Source organism: Ciona robusta, chromosome 11, assembly GCF_009617815.1.
Source record: "Ciona robusta chromosome 11, ASM961781v2".
In the NCBI taxonomy this organism is placed as follows: Eukaryota; Metazoa; Chordata; class Ascidiacea; order Phlebobranchia; family Cionidae; genus Ciona; species Ciona robusta.
Genome location: NC_143245.1, coordinates 7,401,379 through 7,415,643, shown reverse-complemented (window position 1 = coordinate 7,415,643; position 14,265 = coordinate 7,401,379). Strand labels below are relative to the sequence as shown.

General features: G+C 36.0%; 4 protein-coding genes across 8 annotated transcripts; 3 read left to right on the top strand and 1 right to left on the bottom strand.

Moving 5' to 3' along the window:
- Positions 1-134: 134 nt before the first annotated feature.
- Positions 135-6,484, top strand: LOC149728972 (protein dispatched homolog 1-like). The gene is made up of 6 exons (XM_089889097.1): positions 135-340; positions 681-804; positions 1,112-1,246; positions 1,550-1,658; positions 2,876-4,709; positions 5,125-6,484. Exons 1-6 carry the CDS (start codon positions 243-245, stop codon positions 5,969-5,971), a joined length of 3,147 nt encoding a protein of 1,048 aa, XP_089745223.1. The 5' UTR covers positions 135-242; the 3' UTR covers positions 5,972-6,484.
- Positions 6,485-7,468: 984 nt separating this feature from the next.
- On the top strand, positions 7,469-8,833 carry LOC149728971 (uncharacterized). 3 transcript variants are annotated; one of them, XR_016386075.1, is made up of 4 exons: positions 7,469-7,797; positions 7,973-8,131; positions 8,289-8,370; positions 8,638-8,833. XR_016386075.1 is itself a non-coding variant. In XM_089889105.1 (3 exons), exons 1-3 carry the CDS (start codon positions 7,530-7,532, stop codon positions 8,688-8,690), a joined length of 480 nt encoding a protein of 159 aa, XP_089745231.1. In that variant the 5' UTR covers positions 7,473-7,529; the 3' UTR covers positions 8,691-8,833. The 3 variants fall into 3 exon arrangements, 1 of the variants encoding a protein (XP_089745231.1); XR_016386076.1 differs by having other exon boundaries at positions 8,284-8,370; XM_089889105.1 differs by lacking the exon at positions 8,289-8,370 and having other exon boundaries at positions 7,473-7,797.
- Positions 8,834-9,588: 755 nt separating this feature from the next.
- LOC149728970 (uncharacterized) lies at positions 9,589-12,391 on the top strand. Of its 3 annotated transcripts, none has more exons than XR_016386073.1 (5): positions 9,589-9,721; positions 9,927-10,213; positions 11,352-11,519; positions 11,689-11,770; positions 12,159-12,391. XR_016386073.1 is itself a non-coding variant. In XM_089889104.1 (4 exons), exons 2-4 carry the CDS (start codon positions 9,940-9,942, stop codon positions 12,203-12,205), a joined length of 489 nt encoding a protein of 162 aa, XP_089745230.1. In that variant the 5' UTR covers positions 9,589-9,721; positions 9,927-9,939; the 3' UTR covers positions 12,206-12,391. The 3 variants fall into 3 exon arrangements, 1 of the variants encoding a protein (XP_089745230.1); XR_016386074.1 differs by having other exon boundaries at positions 11,684-11,770; XM_089889104.1 differs by lacking the exon at positions 11,689-11,770.
- Positions 12,392-12,686: 295 nt separating this feature from the next.
- Positions 12,687-14,154, bottom strand: LOC149728969 (28S rRNA (cytosine-C(5))-methyltransferase-like). Its single transcript, XM_089889101.1, has one exon. It carries the CDS (start codon positions 14,047-14,049, stop codon positions 12,793-12,795), a length of 1,257 nt encoding a protein of 418 aa, XP_089745227.1. The 5' UTR covers positions 14,050-14,154; the 3' UTR covers positions 12,687-12,792.
- Positions 14,155-14,265: the final 111 nt, after the last annotated feature.

Here is a 14,265-nt window from a genome sequence, read left to right as displayed (position 1 = left end):
TTTGGTTAAAAAATTTTATAATAAAATGACCTTAGGCTAAATTTGACCCACATTGCATAAATATTAAGCAAAAGCTTATGTTTATTTCAAATTTATTTTGTCTGTAAAGCTCTCTTTTTAAAATAAATTCCCCGAAGTCGAGTTTTTTCATAGAGATCGTAATTTTCAGAAATGTTGTTTGTTTTGCAATTTTGCATCGTATGCTGTTAAGATGAAAACGTAGTAAACACATCAATGTGAAGATGTCAGGGAATAGGAACAAGCAATCTTACGAAGATGTCTTGAAAAACATTGAACGCAAACGAATCAACAGAGAAAACGAAGAGCTTAATATTGGATGGTAAGATACGAATGTACAATAGCAATGCTCAACATGTTTAATCACATAGATATGGGTTGTTGTATTTAAGTTGTAGTGTGTATCGTGTGGGGGATTTGTAATAGTTTGGGGCTGGTGAATCCCCGATCAATGAAAACATAAACTACTCTTTACGTATTGGCCCACAAAAGATATCATTTTAAAATAGCTTTTAATGTTGAATATGCTTATCCATGTTAAAGCTTTTGCATAGTCTAGTTTATATGTTACATTATAACAGAACATTCAAATCATGTAATGTATATATTATACTGTTAAAGAATTCCTATGAACATGTGTTTAACTGTTTATTACATTCAAGGTACTGTTGGCTTCTGTCTGAATACCCAGCTCTTATTATTTTTCTTTGCGTTTGTCTTTCATCAACCTTGCTTGTTGTTACCCTCGTATATGGAGAACTTCCTGACTTTAGTGATCCAGCCAAAGTAGGTTTAAAACTACTCTTAATGGTACAAACCTTTAAACATTGGTTCTTCAGGCCTTTTAATTTTCCTATATTGTTACAATGAGCAACAGTTTAAAAAAATGGAAACAAGAAAAATTGTATGAAAAACATCACATATGAAATAAAGTTGTTATCTTTGTGAAAGTAATTTCTTCCCCAGATCAAGTTTCTCCTGGAAAACATGGAAATGTTATAAAACATTTATGGGAATAGATATATTATTAAAAAAATAAAACTATATACATATATATTATATATAATGACTATCATGTTCGTTGATATTTCAGGGTTTTGAAGTTCGTGGCACCGAATTATCCGATAGATTGGTGACATGGGAGAATATGATGAACCAAACTGGTTACAACTCAACCCTGTCAAACTATCCGTATGTATATTTAAAAAGAAAGGCACTGATGGGAAAGGTAGGCCCTTGTTTGGCTCCGTTCTGTGGGCATGCAATTTATTTTAAACAAAATATAGGTTAATACTACTAAAATGCAGTTACACTTAAACATGAGGAACCTTAATTATTGTGGTAAATGCAATGTACTTTGTCTCTGCATGTTTTTGTAAACACGTAACAACATCACAAATGTTAATGTAGATTTGAAATTAAAATGTGAATGCTGAAGCATATAATGTCAACCCTCTCTCAAAAAAGTGGGATCACATGTCCTCCCAGAGTCCCAGGTACCCCTACTGTTATGCTTGTGTTTCTTATACAGGCAAGAAAAAAGAATAAACGAAAGAAAAAGAAGAAAAAGAATCGCATGAAAAGATCATTTAATGAGGATTGGAACTTCATTACTGATGGTTACACTTGCCCAAATTCAAGTTAGTTTCGTTAATCATTTACATGCATTATCTACATTATTTCACTAATGTTGATATATAACTTTAACTTTATATAACTTTATAATAACTTTTAATGTTTTAAACCATTAAATAGGTGAAATATTGGGTAACTTTAGTATAGCCTACTCATTATTTGTAAAAACCAGATTGTTTTTTCTTATAACATTATTTTTAAGTGGTACTCTTTTTCTAATATCTGCAGCCAGATTTCTTATCTTATTTCTAAAGGTTCATAATACAAAACAAAATTAGTAAATTATAGACAAGAGACACCGATTGCTTTAATGAAAAATCAATATTACATCATTAAATTAAATTAATGTCACATTATATAACGTGAATAAAAAGCACTACATGTTTTTAACATGGGTTCCCATTAAAAGTATTTTAGACATGGCAAGAAACACCTTAGGCCTGTGGGTTGTATTATAGGAATTATGTTTCACACCGATAGTGCGACATCCTGTTTAAGTGTATGAACAATTTAAATGAATACCTGCCATAGTAATCTCCATACCAGGCCAATTATTTGAGTCTTAAATATAAAAAATTACATACAATTAGATTTAGTTCATTATATCTTAATAAGCAGGATGGCAAACCACATCGATAGTTTATATTGATTGCAACTTTTTACTTCAACAAGCTATCGATTCAATTCTTGTGGATGGGGGCTGATTATTTAGTTATTATTAAGTTTAACACGACATGAACTATTGATTTGGTGCATAGCTACAGAGATAGTGTGTGGCTGGTTAATGATCACACTGGTGCATATCCAGGGGGGACAGTAGCAGTCATGCATTGAATAAAGAATGTTCTTCCTAAAAATGATCATTTACAAAATAGCAAATTATTGAAATAATAAAATGCTAGTGAGTATTCCTCCAAGTTAATATGAAATTGTCCACGATTAAAAAGGAAATAACAATGTAAACTTAATAATTTAGAACAATCATATCAACTAGACTTCTAAAGAGAAGAAACAATACTGTAAACTCTTATTAGGGCTTTTAAATACAAAAGTTTGCATTGTTACATTACCTTCATATTTTAAATATGCATGGCATGTCTATATTGTGTTACTGGTGTATAGAAATACACCCAGTTAGTAACATATGCCTATCAATATTTCATACATTGGCTCATGGGAATTACAATTTAATGAACTAATCTAAATTACATTACTTATGCAGGGGAACCAATTGTAAAACTTGGGTACTCAAGATGGATATACGAAGCCACTGATGGAGTCACGCTGTGGTCCCTGCAATCATTGCTTCAAATGTGTAACATAGAGCACCAAATTTTGGACCACCAAGAATACCCAGAAGTTTGTTTACGTAAAACCTTATCGTCATGCTGCCCTACTATATCTCTTGCCAATCATGTTGCTTATATAAGCGGCGTCAAAAGTTGTTTTAACTTGACCCAAGATGATGTCCTAAAAGCTGAGCAAGTTCTTATGTTGTGTGCCCCCTATTACTGCTCAGGTGATCTTCAGTTAGGTTGCAACTCAAGTGACTTAAACACCTTGAATCGTTACATGTCTGGCTCAAGGTGTGGAAATGTACCAGGCGTGTGTACAGATGCTGTTTACAATATATTTCACTACCTCATACAAGGCTCTTTATGTACAAACCACTCTATGCGTTTCAATTTCACATTATCTTCAGTATTTTTACCAGCATATACTGGAAAAGGAATGTTGGATTTATATTATGATAAATTCCACAACCAACCTCAACACAACAGCATCCGAGTGTCATCCATTGACTTTGGGGTTGATGGTTTAGTTTTCGAGGACCTTCTACTTGCAGATTCCATCTATCCAGGTGTTGCCATGTTGTTGTTGTTGGTCATAGTTTGGATTTACACAAGTTCCTTATTCATTACAACCATGCACCTTGTAGCTACCACGGCAGCTATGGTCACTTCATATTTTATTTATCAGTTTATATTCGATGTGACATTCTTTCCATTCCTAAACCTGACAAGCACACTGGTAATGCTGGGACTTTCAACTGATCATATCCTTGTCTTATACTCAACATGGAAAAGGTGTTGCAGTGAGGATAAAGTTTACGAACGAGTGACCACAAAACACCCAGTTGGTCGCAGGATTGGAGTTGTAGCAAAGTCAACCATGCGACATGTTGGTTGGTCATTGTTTGTTACAAGTTTTACAACTTCTTCAGCCTTTTTCTCCAATGCTTGGAGTTCTGTCTCTGCCATTAAATGCTTTGGTATCTACACCGGTCTTGCCGTGCTTTGTAATCTTATATTTGCCCTAACTTGGCTACCTGCTTCAATAATATTTCACCACAAGTACCTACAATTTACCTGCAACACAAAGTCAGTGTTTTGCTGCATCATACGTCTCTTCACTCGCATTCGAAACCAAGCATCCGAAGTATCCAGGGTATTTTTTCACCAAATTCAAGTATTACTAGTTGTTCGTTTCCGTATTCTGTGGGTCACCTTCTTCACCCTTCTAGCTATTACATCAATGTACATCGTTGTATTCAACCCAGGTTTCCAACTGCCTCGATCAGCATCTTATCTTCAGTTCTTTGAACAAAAGCACCCGTTTGAACAATACCCACTCCAGCAGCGTTATTTCGATTTTGATAAAGATTACAAAGGTTTCCTCAGTGTAAGGTTTATCTTTGGCATCGAACCAATAGATGACGGGAACCCAAGGAATCCAGATGACAAAGGCAACATTCACTTCACCCGATTCAATGTCTCAGATCCACAAAGCCAACGGTGGCTGTTAAACTTCTGCACCATTTTACGATCACACAAATTCTACAGAGAACCAGAAAACAGCCAGTTCAGCTCAATGTGTTTTATAGAAACATTGAAGAAATGGATTGAGTCTCGCTCATGTAAAACTGGCGCTCCTTGCTGCAAAATGACAAAGTTCCCATACAAGCCTAATGTGTTTGAACTTTGCTTGAAAGAAGCAATCTCAAGACTTAATGTGGTCCCACAACTACAGCTGTTCCCAAGTTCCCCGGGACCAAGGTTAGTGGAACAACTTATTCTTTTTATTAACTTTAGGTATAAATGATACATTAATCTTAATGCAATATTATTCTTTAAATTAAATTATTAAATCCAGTTTCTGGCCGATAGACACTTGATTTGTGGCATGCTGTGCTTTAATTATTATCTGAATTTAGTTTCATTAAATCTATTCTGGGTGATGTTCTACAGAGAGGCATGCCATGGGATTTTAGTTTTAGGCCAGAGCCCAATATCTATCACCCAGGGTGTTACAACTCAGTAGTGACCACTGGTTTAGAGCAATATCCGCCACCATAATGCTTATAAGTATTGGTGTCAATAGAACCATATTGTTTGACTAGTATTATTACTGTCTAGTAAAAGCAATAAAACATTATGCTTGGCTTTTCTAACTGTTGCAACATAATTTAAGGTTTGATTCGAAAGATTCGATTCGAAGTGTCATCATTGAATTTCCAACCAATCAGAAAACTTCTTCCACCCAAAGCGAAATAGCGGAATTTGTCAAAGAAATTGAAGAAACTTTGCAAGTTCATGTGGATTCTGCGCCTCGCACTTTAGCTGGGGGGTGGTTTGTCAGTTCTTTAAATCTGTATGCATTACAGACTAGTTTATACACCGGCACCCTGACCTCAGTTGGGATATCTTTGCTTGTTGCCCAGATTGTTATTTTGATAACATCACGTAACTTAGTCGTCAGCATATTTGTAAACCTTTCAATAGGGGGCGTCATCTTTGTAACTGTGGCTGCACTTGCTTTAGCTGGCTGGGAATTAAATGTATTAGAATCTGTAACAGTTTCCATCTCTGTTGGGCTCTCAGTTGACTTTACTGCACATTATGCAATTGCTTATCTACTTGCATCTGAGAAAAGTGACAGACAGAGACGAGTGGAGCACGCTCTTGCAAGGATAGGTTCTGCCATCGCCACTGCTGCTTTCACGACTTTTCTAGCAGGATTAGGTATGCTTCCAGCATCTGTGCTTGCTTATAAAAGATTTGGAATATTTCTGATGGTGATCATGACATCAAGTTGGGTTTACAGCAACTATTTTTTTCTTGGGTTGTTGAGTTTGCTGGGACCGCAAGGGAATTGTGGCAGTTTGTCGTGTTTGTCGCAGAAAAGGAATGAAAATGAGGAACACACAACTACGTTAATTACAGAGTCAACAAGTGTCCGACCTGCACTCATTGAAGGAAGAACTATCAGCACCGAACCATCATCTATTAATCATAATGGTGGCAATGTTCCTGAATGAACTTCTATTATGTGGAACTGAAAGACCAAAGGCAGTGGTGTACACCAATGGGTTAGGATGGTCACCCTATTGAGACTGCACATCTTTACAATCCAACTGGAATGTATTAAAATGTGAAAGTAGTGTTCTAAATAAGTTTCCTTCCCCTGTAATTTTAAATTTGTAATCGACTTAACGAAACCGGGGCCAAGAAACAAACAATGCCCAAAATGTTTTAATGTTCTGTATCAAAGGTTTAGCCTAATTACACTAAACATTAGCCCGAGAATTTTCAGGGACCTATTACCTTATCCTGTTATTCTGCTGTGTTTTAAGCTTTATGATCAATCGTTCTAACTAGTTATTGTGAAAACCTTGGTTTTGTTGTTAACCTTCTAAAGATGTTTGCAATAGACAGTATTTGTGTTCATTGTTGCCATACCACCATCACTGTATTATTATTATTATAGTTTTATTACTTCTCATGTTAATAACAGATCAATATTGTTAATAAACACCCTTCGTGCCATCAAATATTTGTAAGACTATTTAAGCCTTGACAAAAAAATCTACAGTATTGTGCAAGTTGTATTTCAGCTGGAATTACGTCCCCGAAATATATTTTAAGTTTTGTTCCTGGGTACTTAAAAAACCATATGGCAATGAAACTTATATGGTTCTTAAAGCCCTGGTCCTACAAATCCAACCTTTGTGTATATGTAGTCAAGAAACTTTAATTATCAGTATAAGTTGAATTTGGTTTTGCGGTTTTTGTATTATCATGTGCTTCTAGGTTAGGAAAATGATATACTGCAAATGTAACTGGTTGCTCTTTCTGTGTCTTAGGTCAGTGCAAGTGAGGATTGTCTTGGTTGCAGCAAAGAACATATAATTTCTATGGACTTTGGGTTCCAGATCATTATTATGGTTCTGATTGTATGTCTGCATGGGTTTAAATGTTTTAAAATTTAGATAAAGGTTGATTGATAACGGCACAAGCACAGTAAGCTTCGAAATCAATGTCCATGGTTTGTTTAATGTTTTCACGCTGAACCAAAGAGATTTTGCGCTGAACCATACAACAAAATGCACTAAAATAGAAAATGGTTTGTTCGTTTCGTGTAGAAGTCGGGGTGCAGGACAAGCAATTAGGAGCAGAATAAATATTTAAGACAGCTACGAATATAAAAATGTATTGGAAATATTTAACAGCGTGTTAATAGTGCATACTTTTTCGTATTGTAGTTACATTTTTTAATAAGTCTAATAATTTAACGGGGACATAAATTTAATAAATTTGTGTAATGAACACGTGGTGGAAAAAAGGTGCGTTTTTACCAAATCTGGCAACACTGCACCACGTGACTTTTCAATCTCTTTACCAAAACCGAATTTTAGCTTCCATTAATTTCGGTTGTCGGTTGGTAGGTGTAGTTTTTATCTGCTTGAATCTAGTGCGTGGTTTGGTGAATAATTTTAATATTATTTCTTACGAAAAAGTTTGCTGTTACCATTCTTTATGTATTGATAACTGTTATATTTTGCTGTTGATTAGATTGTTTTTTCAAATTAACAAAACATGGCAAATTGTAAAGTTTTTGTTGGTAATCTATCGTACAATGCTACTGAAGATGACTTGAGGAAACATTTCAGTGGAAGCGGGCAAGTTGAAGAAGTCGCCATAATTTGTGATCGTGAAACTGGCCGGTCCCGTGGTTTTGCTTTTGTTACGTTTTCCTCTGAAGGAGAAGCTAATGACGCCATTGAAAATTTAAACGAGTCCGATGTCGCTGGACGTAATGTCTCCGTGAGGCAAGCGCAATCAAAACGTGATGGTGGCGGCGGAGGTATTGTGTTATTTTTTGATCATATGGTATAAATAAAGAATAGTAGGCGCAATTGAAAAGCTTCATGTATTTCACCGAAAACTAGATTTGATTTCCTGGAAATATTTTCCCTTCATATCAGCTTTGACAACTCTGCTTTATATTGTATGTAAAATTAAGTTGCTGTTGCTTATAGGTCGTGGAGGTGGAGGTTATGGGGGCGGTGGCTACGGAGGTGGCGGCGGCGGTGGCTACGGAGGTGGTGGTGGCGGCGGCGGAGGTAGATACGGCGGCAGTAGTGGTTATGGAGGCGGTGGCCGAAGATACAATGATGACCGTGGCAGTTATGGAGGAGGTATATCTTAATTTTCATAATCTTGTTTGTGTTATACGAATACTTTTTTAATTTTAGTAGTATCTTTAAATTTAATATTATGTTTTCTAAAATAAAGTCTCATGGGTACGGAATAACTATTGGAATCTCAATTAATTTATACTTTTGGCCAGTCTAGGGGTTTGTTAAATGAATGATGAATGGATAGTTATTCAACTAGAAACGGGAAATGCACCGGCATTTTTGTTATGAAATGTCAGGTAAGGTCCCGAATAACCAACTTATTTATAATGGGGCTGATTTTTTGTGTTTTCGAACTTATTTTGTTGTAAATTAAATTTGTAATGTAAATCTGTATTAGCATATTAATAATATAAAGCCATAAAACTAAAAATAGTTTTTTGTGTGTGTAAAATTGACTAGAAGTGTGTGATGAAACTGTTAATGCATGCCTGTTATGTTATTTTACCGTTAATAAACATTGTTCTGGACTTAACACAACATCTCGTTGCGATAAATATTAACAGGTGACTATGGTGGCGGACGAAGTGGAGGCGGAGGAAGAAGTGACCGATATTAAACAGATCCTGGCTGAGAGTTATGATCTGCCAACATGCAGCAACTACCTGCTGTGTTTGAACTATTTCTAACATGCTCCGCTCCCAGTTAATCTGGAATCGATTTTATTCTTTCATCGAATAAACTACAAATGTACATAATGAATATATATTGTAATTTAATGTAAGCTACTTGTAGTAAAATGATTGTAATTTAATGCAAGCTAGAAAAAGTAAAATGATAGTTTAGGATTTGGGTGCAGTGGTTGCAATGTAAAATGGTGTACATCAGGGTACGTGCGAAAATTAGTTTAGTTTTTATGAACGGCAAGCGGTAGTTAAAAGTTTCATTATTTCGACGTACAGTGCTTATAAGAGTAAAATAGATAAGTTGTATATATCGACCCCAGATAAGTTGTATATATCGACCCCAGATAAGTTGTATATATCGACCCCAGATAAGTTGTATATATCGACCCCAGATAAGTTGTATATATCGACCCCCGGCAAAGTGATTTTAGTTCAGTTTACCATAGTAAACAAAGCATATTTTAGGCACGACGCGTGTTAGAGAATGGCTTCCGTTTTAGTAAACCTCATGGCTGTCACGTGTTTCCCGCCACCTTGTTTTAATGGCGGAGTTTTTTTGCGACTTCACCACGTGATCAAGCATGTGACTGCGAGGCTATTGGTGGCCATTAACATTTTACCCAAAATACATCGCTGCGATCAAAGGCCACAAACTTCCATGTATTCCAGTTGCGCTCTTCCTATTTATAAAAAATACAATTCGACTGTATTACTAAATATTAAACTTTACAACAGAATAAACCAAAAATATATTTTAGTTTTACTTGTACGTGTTACACTGCATAATATATTCTTAGTATTGCGACAAATGAAAAAAATTACATACATATGAAGTATAGCTTTAAATATTCCCCGCTACCAAGTAAAATAAGAAAAAATGGGAGCACTATACCACGTGACACACAAACCTCTTCCCCAAAATATCCGAACTGCTTCTTTTCGTTTTCGTTGTTTTCTGGATAAGGTTGGTTAAGGTTTCTAATCATTTTAAATCGTAGTATTTGCAAGTTGGTAGCACTAAAGATGTCCATAAATAGTTTAATAACTGTATAAGCCAGTTGTTAGTTTAATGTTTAAAATTTAAACTATGTCGTTACACGACTTTAGACCTCTTGAACGTAGTAAAGTCTTCCTGTTCGAAACACGTACAGTGTTTTTTTTATTCTCAGACACAACTTAAAAATGGGAGAGGCGTGTAAAGTTTTTGTTGGCAATCTCAGCTACGATGCGACAGAAGACGACCTAACGAAGCGGTTTAGCGATTTTGGTGAAGTCGAACAAGTAGCTATCATTACCGATCGCGATACTGGCCGATCAAGAGGTTTTGCTTTCGTAACTTTCAGAGAGGAGGAAGGCGCAGCTACCGCCATCAAAGAAATGCACGAAGAGGATTTCTTAGGAAGAAGTGTAACTGTTAGAGAAGCCCAATCCAAACGTGGTGGTGGTGGCGGTGGAGGTAATGGGTTGTTATATATATTATAACTTAGGTGCTGGTGAAGAATCTTCCCCAACAGTATTTGCTAACTATTAACCCCTAACTACCAACCTCTAACATTTTCCATCAGCCTAATCTGTAGTGTACATATAGAGCTTTCACTGGCCAGACTGTAGACTATGGCAGGTACACGCGCGATTTTTTTACAGACTTTTGGTGGTGCATGCCACAATTTGTCCCATGCACGCCAATTAATTAAACAAAGAAAAAAATACGTATTAAATTAAGTAAGATTTCCTAACGTGGCTTGAAATTGTACATGCTTTGCACGCAGATTTTTAATGATAGCACGCGCGTGCGAAAAATAACCATCTTGCATGCGCGAGATCTCGTCAGGAACTGCCATACTCTGTGGACTGGTTCACTGGTGTCTGACTTTTAAGCGGGTTCCTAATAAAACTATAGGTTGCAGATATTTTGGTTATTTCAAACAGAAACGCTTCGTGGCCACGCCCAATAGATTTCAAATGACCATACGAGTTTAACAAACCCAACTTTTGGTCTGAGACCTCGAATGATTTTTGAGTTATCATAATAACCAAAATATCTGCAACCGCGTAATGGTTTTTTGACCATAACCCAAAAACCATTAGAGGTATCGGACCAAAACTTGGTTTGTTAAACTCGTATGGTCAATAGACATCTATTGGATGTGGCCGTGTAGCGTTTCTGGTTGAAATATCTGCAACCGTTTGCAACCTGTAGTTTTATTAGTGACCCTATTAAAACTTATATACCATTCCAATTCTTAAAGGTAGGGATGCGCAATACAGAATTTTGAATGCATGAGATTCAAATCCTTTTATATTCGAGTCATATACGGTATTTTGTTAATGTTGTCATCTCGTATTTTATATTTAGAAAATTAATGATTTGAAAAGTTATTACTGTATTTTTGGGACTTTGGTCAGATAACGTTTTGCAACGTCTTTTCAAAGGTTGCTGTCTGTTTCAGCTTGGCGGTTTTAGCTTCCTTCATATGTAGTTACGGATTTGGTGTTTTCACACTACCATCTAGTACAACCTAGAATGCCTAACTATTTTCTAATATGTGTTCCCACTTATAAGGTAACCTATTGAAAAGTTTGATCTTTTAAAGGCTATGGTGGCCGCGGAGGAGGAGGTAGATATGGTGGTGGCGGTGGTGGTTACGGAGGTGGTGGCGGCGGCTACGGAGGTGGCGGCGGCGGTTACAGAGGTGGTGGCGGTGGCTACGGAGGTGGTGGCGGAGGAGGCCAAAGATACAATGATGACAACTACAGCGGAGGTAGCTTTCATTTCATACATTTGTTTTAATATACAGTTAATTTGATGTTTTTCACTGTTAAAATAACTGAATTAATGTTCTATTTATTTAAGTATTTTTTAAAATAAAGTCTCATGGGTACAGAATAACTATTGGAATCTCAATTAATTTATACTTTTGGCCAGTCTAGGGGTTTGTTAAATGAATGATGAATGGATAGTTATTCAACTAGAAACGGGAAATGCACCGGCATTTTTGTTATGAAATGTCAGGTAAGGTCCCGAATAACCAACTTATTTATAATGGGGTCGGTTTTTGTGTTTAAAGTTGTGTTTGTTTTATGCCAACTACTGCATTAAATATTCATAGTGCGTAACACAGATAGTGACGATCTTACTTGCCTAGAGGCATAACACTTGGTTTTCTTTACTTCTAGTGTTTAATTTTAACATTCTACTGTGTTTGGATAAAACCGATTGAAGTTTAAGTGTGGACTATTTAAATATGTGTTGTGACTGTTTTACTTAAGTAACATTTTTATTTTTAATTTAGAAATATTATTTTAATAATTTCTGTATATTGTGCTAAATGTGTATTTTCAGCATTAAATCTTTTTATATTTTGCATGTTCTTTTATAAACCTGTTTTATCGGAAACTAGGAGATTACAGAGGTGGTGGAGGCGGAGGAAGAAGTGACCGATATTAAACCGATCCTGGCTGAGAGTTACGATCTGCCAACATGCAGCAACTACCTGCTGTGTTTGAACTATTTCTAACATGCTCTGCTCCCAGTTAATCTGGAATCGATTTTATTCTTTCATCGAATAAACTACAACTGTATATAACAGAACATTATTGCTACGATTATGAATACATGCAGGACTATGCTCTGGCCTTTTTGTGTTGGTGTATAATAGAAATTATTTTATTTGCTTGTCTTAGGCCTATGCTGAGTAAGGAGGACTATCCACTTCAGGAGAGTTGGTATAGTTTTTAAAAACTATACCATCTACTTTGGGGAAGCTTAGTAGGTTTCTAATATGAATGGTGCCAGCCTAGCTGGACAGGCCAGTGTGACATAAGATTTTGTGTTGGGTAAGGAGGTCTGTCAGCTTATTGTGGAAGGTTTGGTATTTAGTTTTCTAAAATGAATGGTGGCAGCTCATCTGGTAGCTAGGAGCCCAAGATTTTGGATTGTGTGTTTAATGATAAAATTCAAGGAGTCAACTTGGTAGCCAGACATCCATTTGTGTCAACAAGGTGGTATGCAATTATTTTTAAACAAAAAACAAATTATTCATGTATTTTTTTTTCAAACAAAGCAACAAAAAATCCATTCGTGAAATCTACATTTGGGTCGCAACGGACACAATTTTCGGCGTTAAATGAATCTGATATTAAACCTCTATTGTGCCATTTTGGCAAAACTTTTTTTAGGTCAAAGTTTGAATTTTGCTCCACAGCAAGTTTTACAATAAGCTCATTTTCTTCTTCATGAATCGAACAAGTTGAATACACTACTCTTTTAACATTTGGAAACAAAAGTGCATGGTTTAAAACTTTCAGTTGGAATTTAGACAATGATTCCAATCGCTTTGAACATTTTGAATCTTTTTCCTCTGTGTGTTCAAGCTGCCTGCTAATGATTCCGGAGCCAGTGCATGACGGATCCACCAAAATATATTCAACTTGTTTAAACTTTTCATCTGTTGGTTTCAAAATTAAAAAGTCAGAATTAATGACTTCACAGTTTTTAACGCTTGCTTTTTTAAGCTGTTTTTTCATCACTTCAATTCTTTCCGAACTCCTGTCGATTGCAAAAAGTTTACCAGTATTGTTCATGATTGCTGATAAATGTGAAGTCTTATTCCCTGGTGCTGCGCATGCATCTATAACATGTGAATTTGGGGAGGGATTTAATACAAAGGCGGGCATACAGCTAGATTTGTCTTGAAATATTAAATGGCCCAGTTTGTAGAGGCCATGATCGTGGAAATCTGTACTAGAATGAAAAACTAATAAGTTTGGGATATCTGGATCGGAACTGAACTGTTTTTCAACAATTTCATTCACACTGCAATCCACACGTGTGAAGCCATCCTTGTTCAACGTCTCCATTACTTTTGTCGTGGTTGTCAACAACGTGTTCACTCTTAAATACTTTGGCAGCGTGAAATTACTTTTTTCGACAAGGTCTTCGGTTTTAGAAACTTTCTTTTTTAATTTGATTCTGGCAAAGGCTGCATTAATGGCAGATTTTCGTGTTTTTATCAACTTCTTAAACTTTCCACCGCAACGAATACCCTTTCCAATCAAAAAATCGTAAAGAAGGGGCAGGGCAATGTTTCGGCTGATACCTTTCGTATTTTGGATGAGTTTAGTTTGCTGCAAAACATCTTCCAAAACCGCTTTGTATTTTAACGTTTCCATAACTAACGCACAAAGTTGCTTTGGGTTTCGGAACTTCGTAGAGAATACTGCTTTCTTAACGGAAGATTTGTACGCTTCTACTTGGTTTAATACATCTTCAGCAGATTTATAAAGAGCCATGTTTTACGTTTGCTTTTCGATTTTTGGAATCACAACACATGAGTGGTAAGCTGTCAATCAAATACTCTGATGCGCATGAGTGACCACATCAGTTTTGGAAAAGGGGAGCCCTACTAAACTGCATCTGCACAAATCTTTGTCTTGTTTCTGAACGAGAATTTTAATAATATTTAGCTGGCTGTATTAATTCCGACTACATTGATAAAAAATAAAATC

What these genes read in the sequence shown, in the direction of transcription:
- LOC149728970 (XM_089889104.1), top strand. Translation starts at nt 9,940, where the DNA reads ATGGGAGAGGCGTGTAAAGTTTTTGTTGGCAATCTCAGCTACGATGCG. An exon ending in TGGTGGTGGTGGCGGTGGAG is followed by an intron (nt 10,214 to 11,351) that starts GTAATGGGTTGT and finishes GATCTTTTAAAG; the next exon opens with GCTATGGTGGCCGCGGAGGA. An exon ending in TGATGACAACTACAGCGGAG is followed by an intron (nt 11,520 to 12,158) that starts GTAGCTTTCATT and finishes ATCGGAAACTAG; the next exon opens with GAGATTACAGAGGTGGTGGA.
- LOC149728971 (XM_089889105.1), top strand. Translation starts at nt 7,530, where the DNA reads ATGGCAAATTGTAAAGTTTTTGTTGGTAATCTATCGTACAATGCTACT. An exon ending in ACGTGATGGTGGCGGCGGAG is followed by an intron (nt 7,798 to 7,972) that starts GTATTGTGTTAT and finishes TGTTGCTTATAG; the next exon opens with GTCGTGGAGGTGGAGGTTAT. An exon ending in CCGTGGCAGTTATGGAGGAG is followed by an intron (nt 8,132 to 8,637) that starts GTATATCTTAAT and finishes AAATATTAACAG; the next exon opens with GTGACTATGGTGGCGGACGA.
- LOC149728969 (XM_089889101.1), bottom strand. Translation starts at nt 14,049, where the DNA reads ATGGCTCTTTATAAATCTGCTGAAGATGTATTAAACCAAGTAGAAGCG.
- LOC149728972 (XM_089889097.1), top strand. Translation starts at nt 243, where the DNA reads ATGTCAGGGAATAGGAACAAGCAATCTTACGAAGATGTCTTGAAAAAC. An exon ending in ACTTTAGTGATCCAGCCAAA is followed by an intron (nt 805 to 1,111) that starts GTAGGTTTAAAA and finishes TTGATATTTCAG; the next exon opens with GGTTTTGAAGTTCGTGGCAC. An exon ending in TTACACTTGCCCAAATTCAA is followed by an intron (nt 1,659 to 2,875) that starts GTTAGTTTCGTT and finishes TTACTTATGCAG; the next exon opens with GGGAACCAATTGTAAAACTT.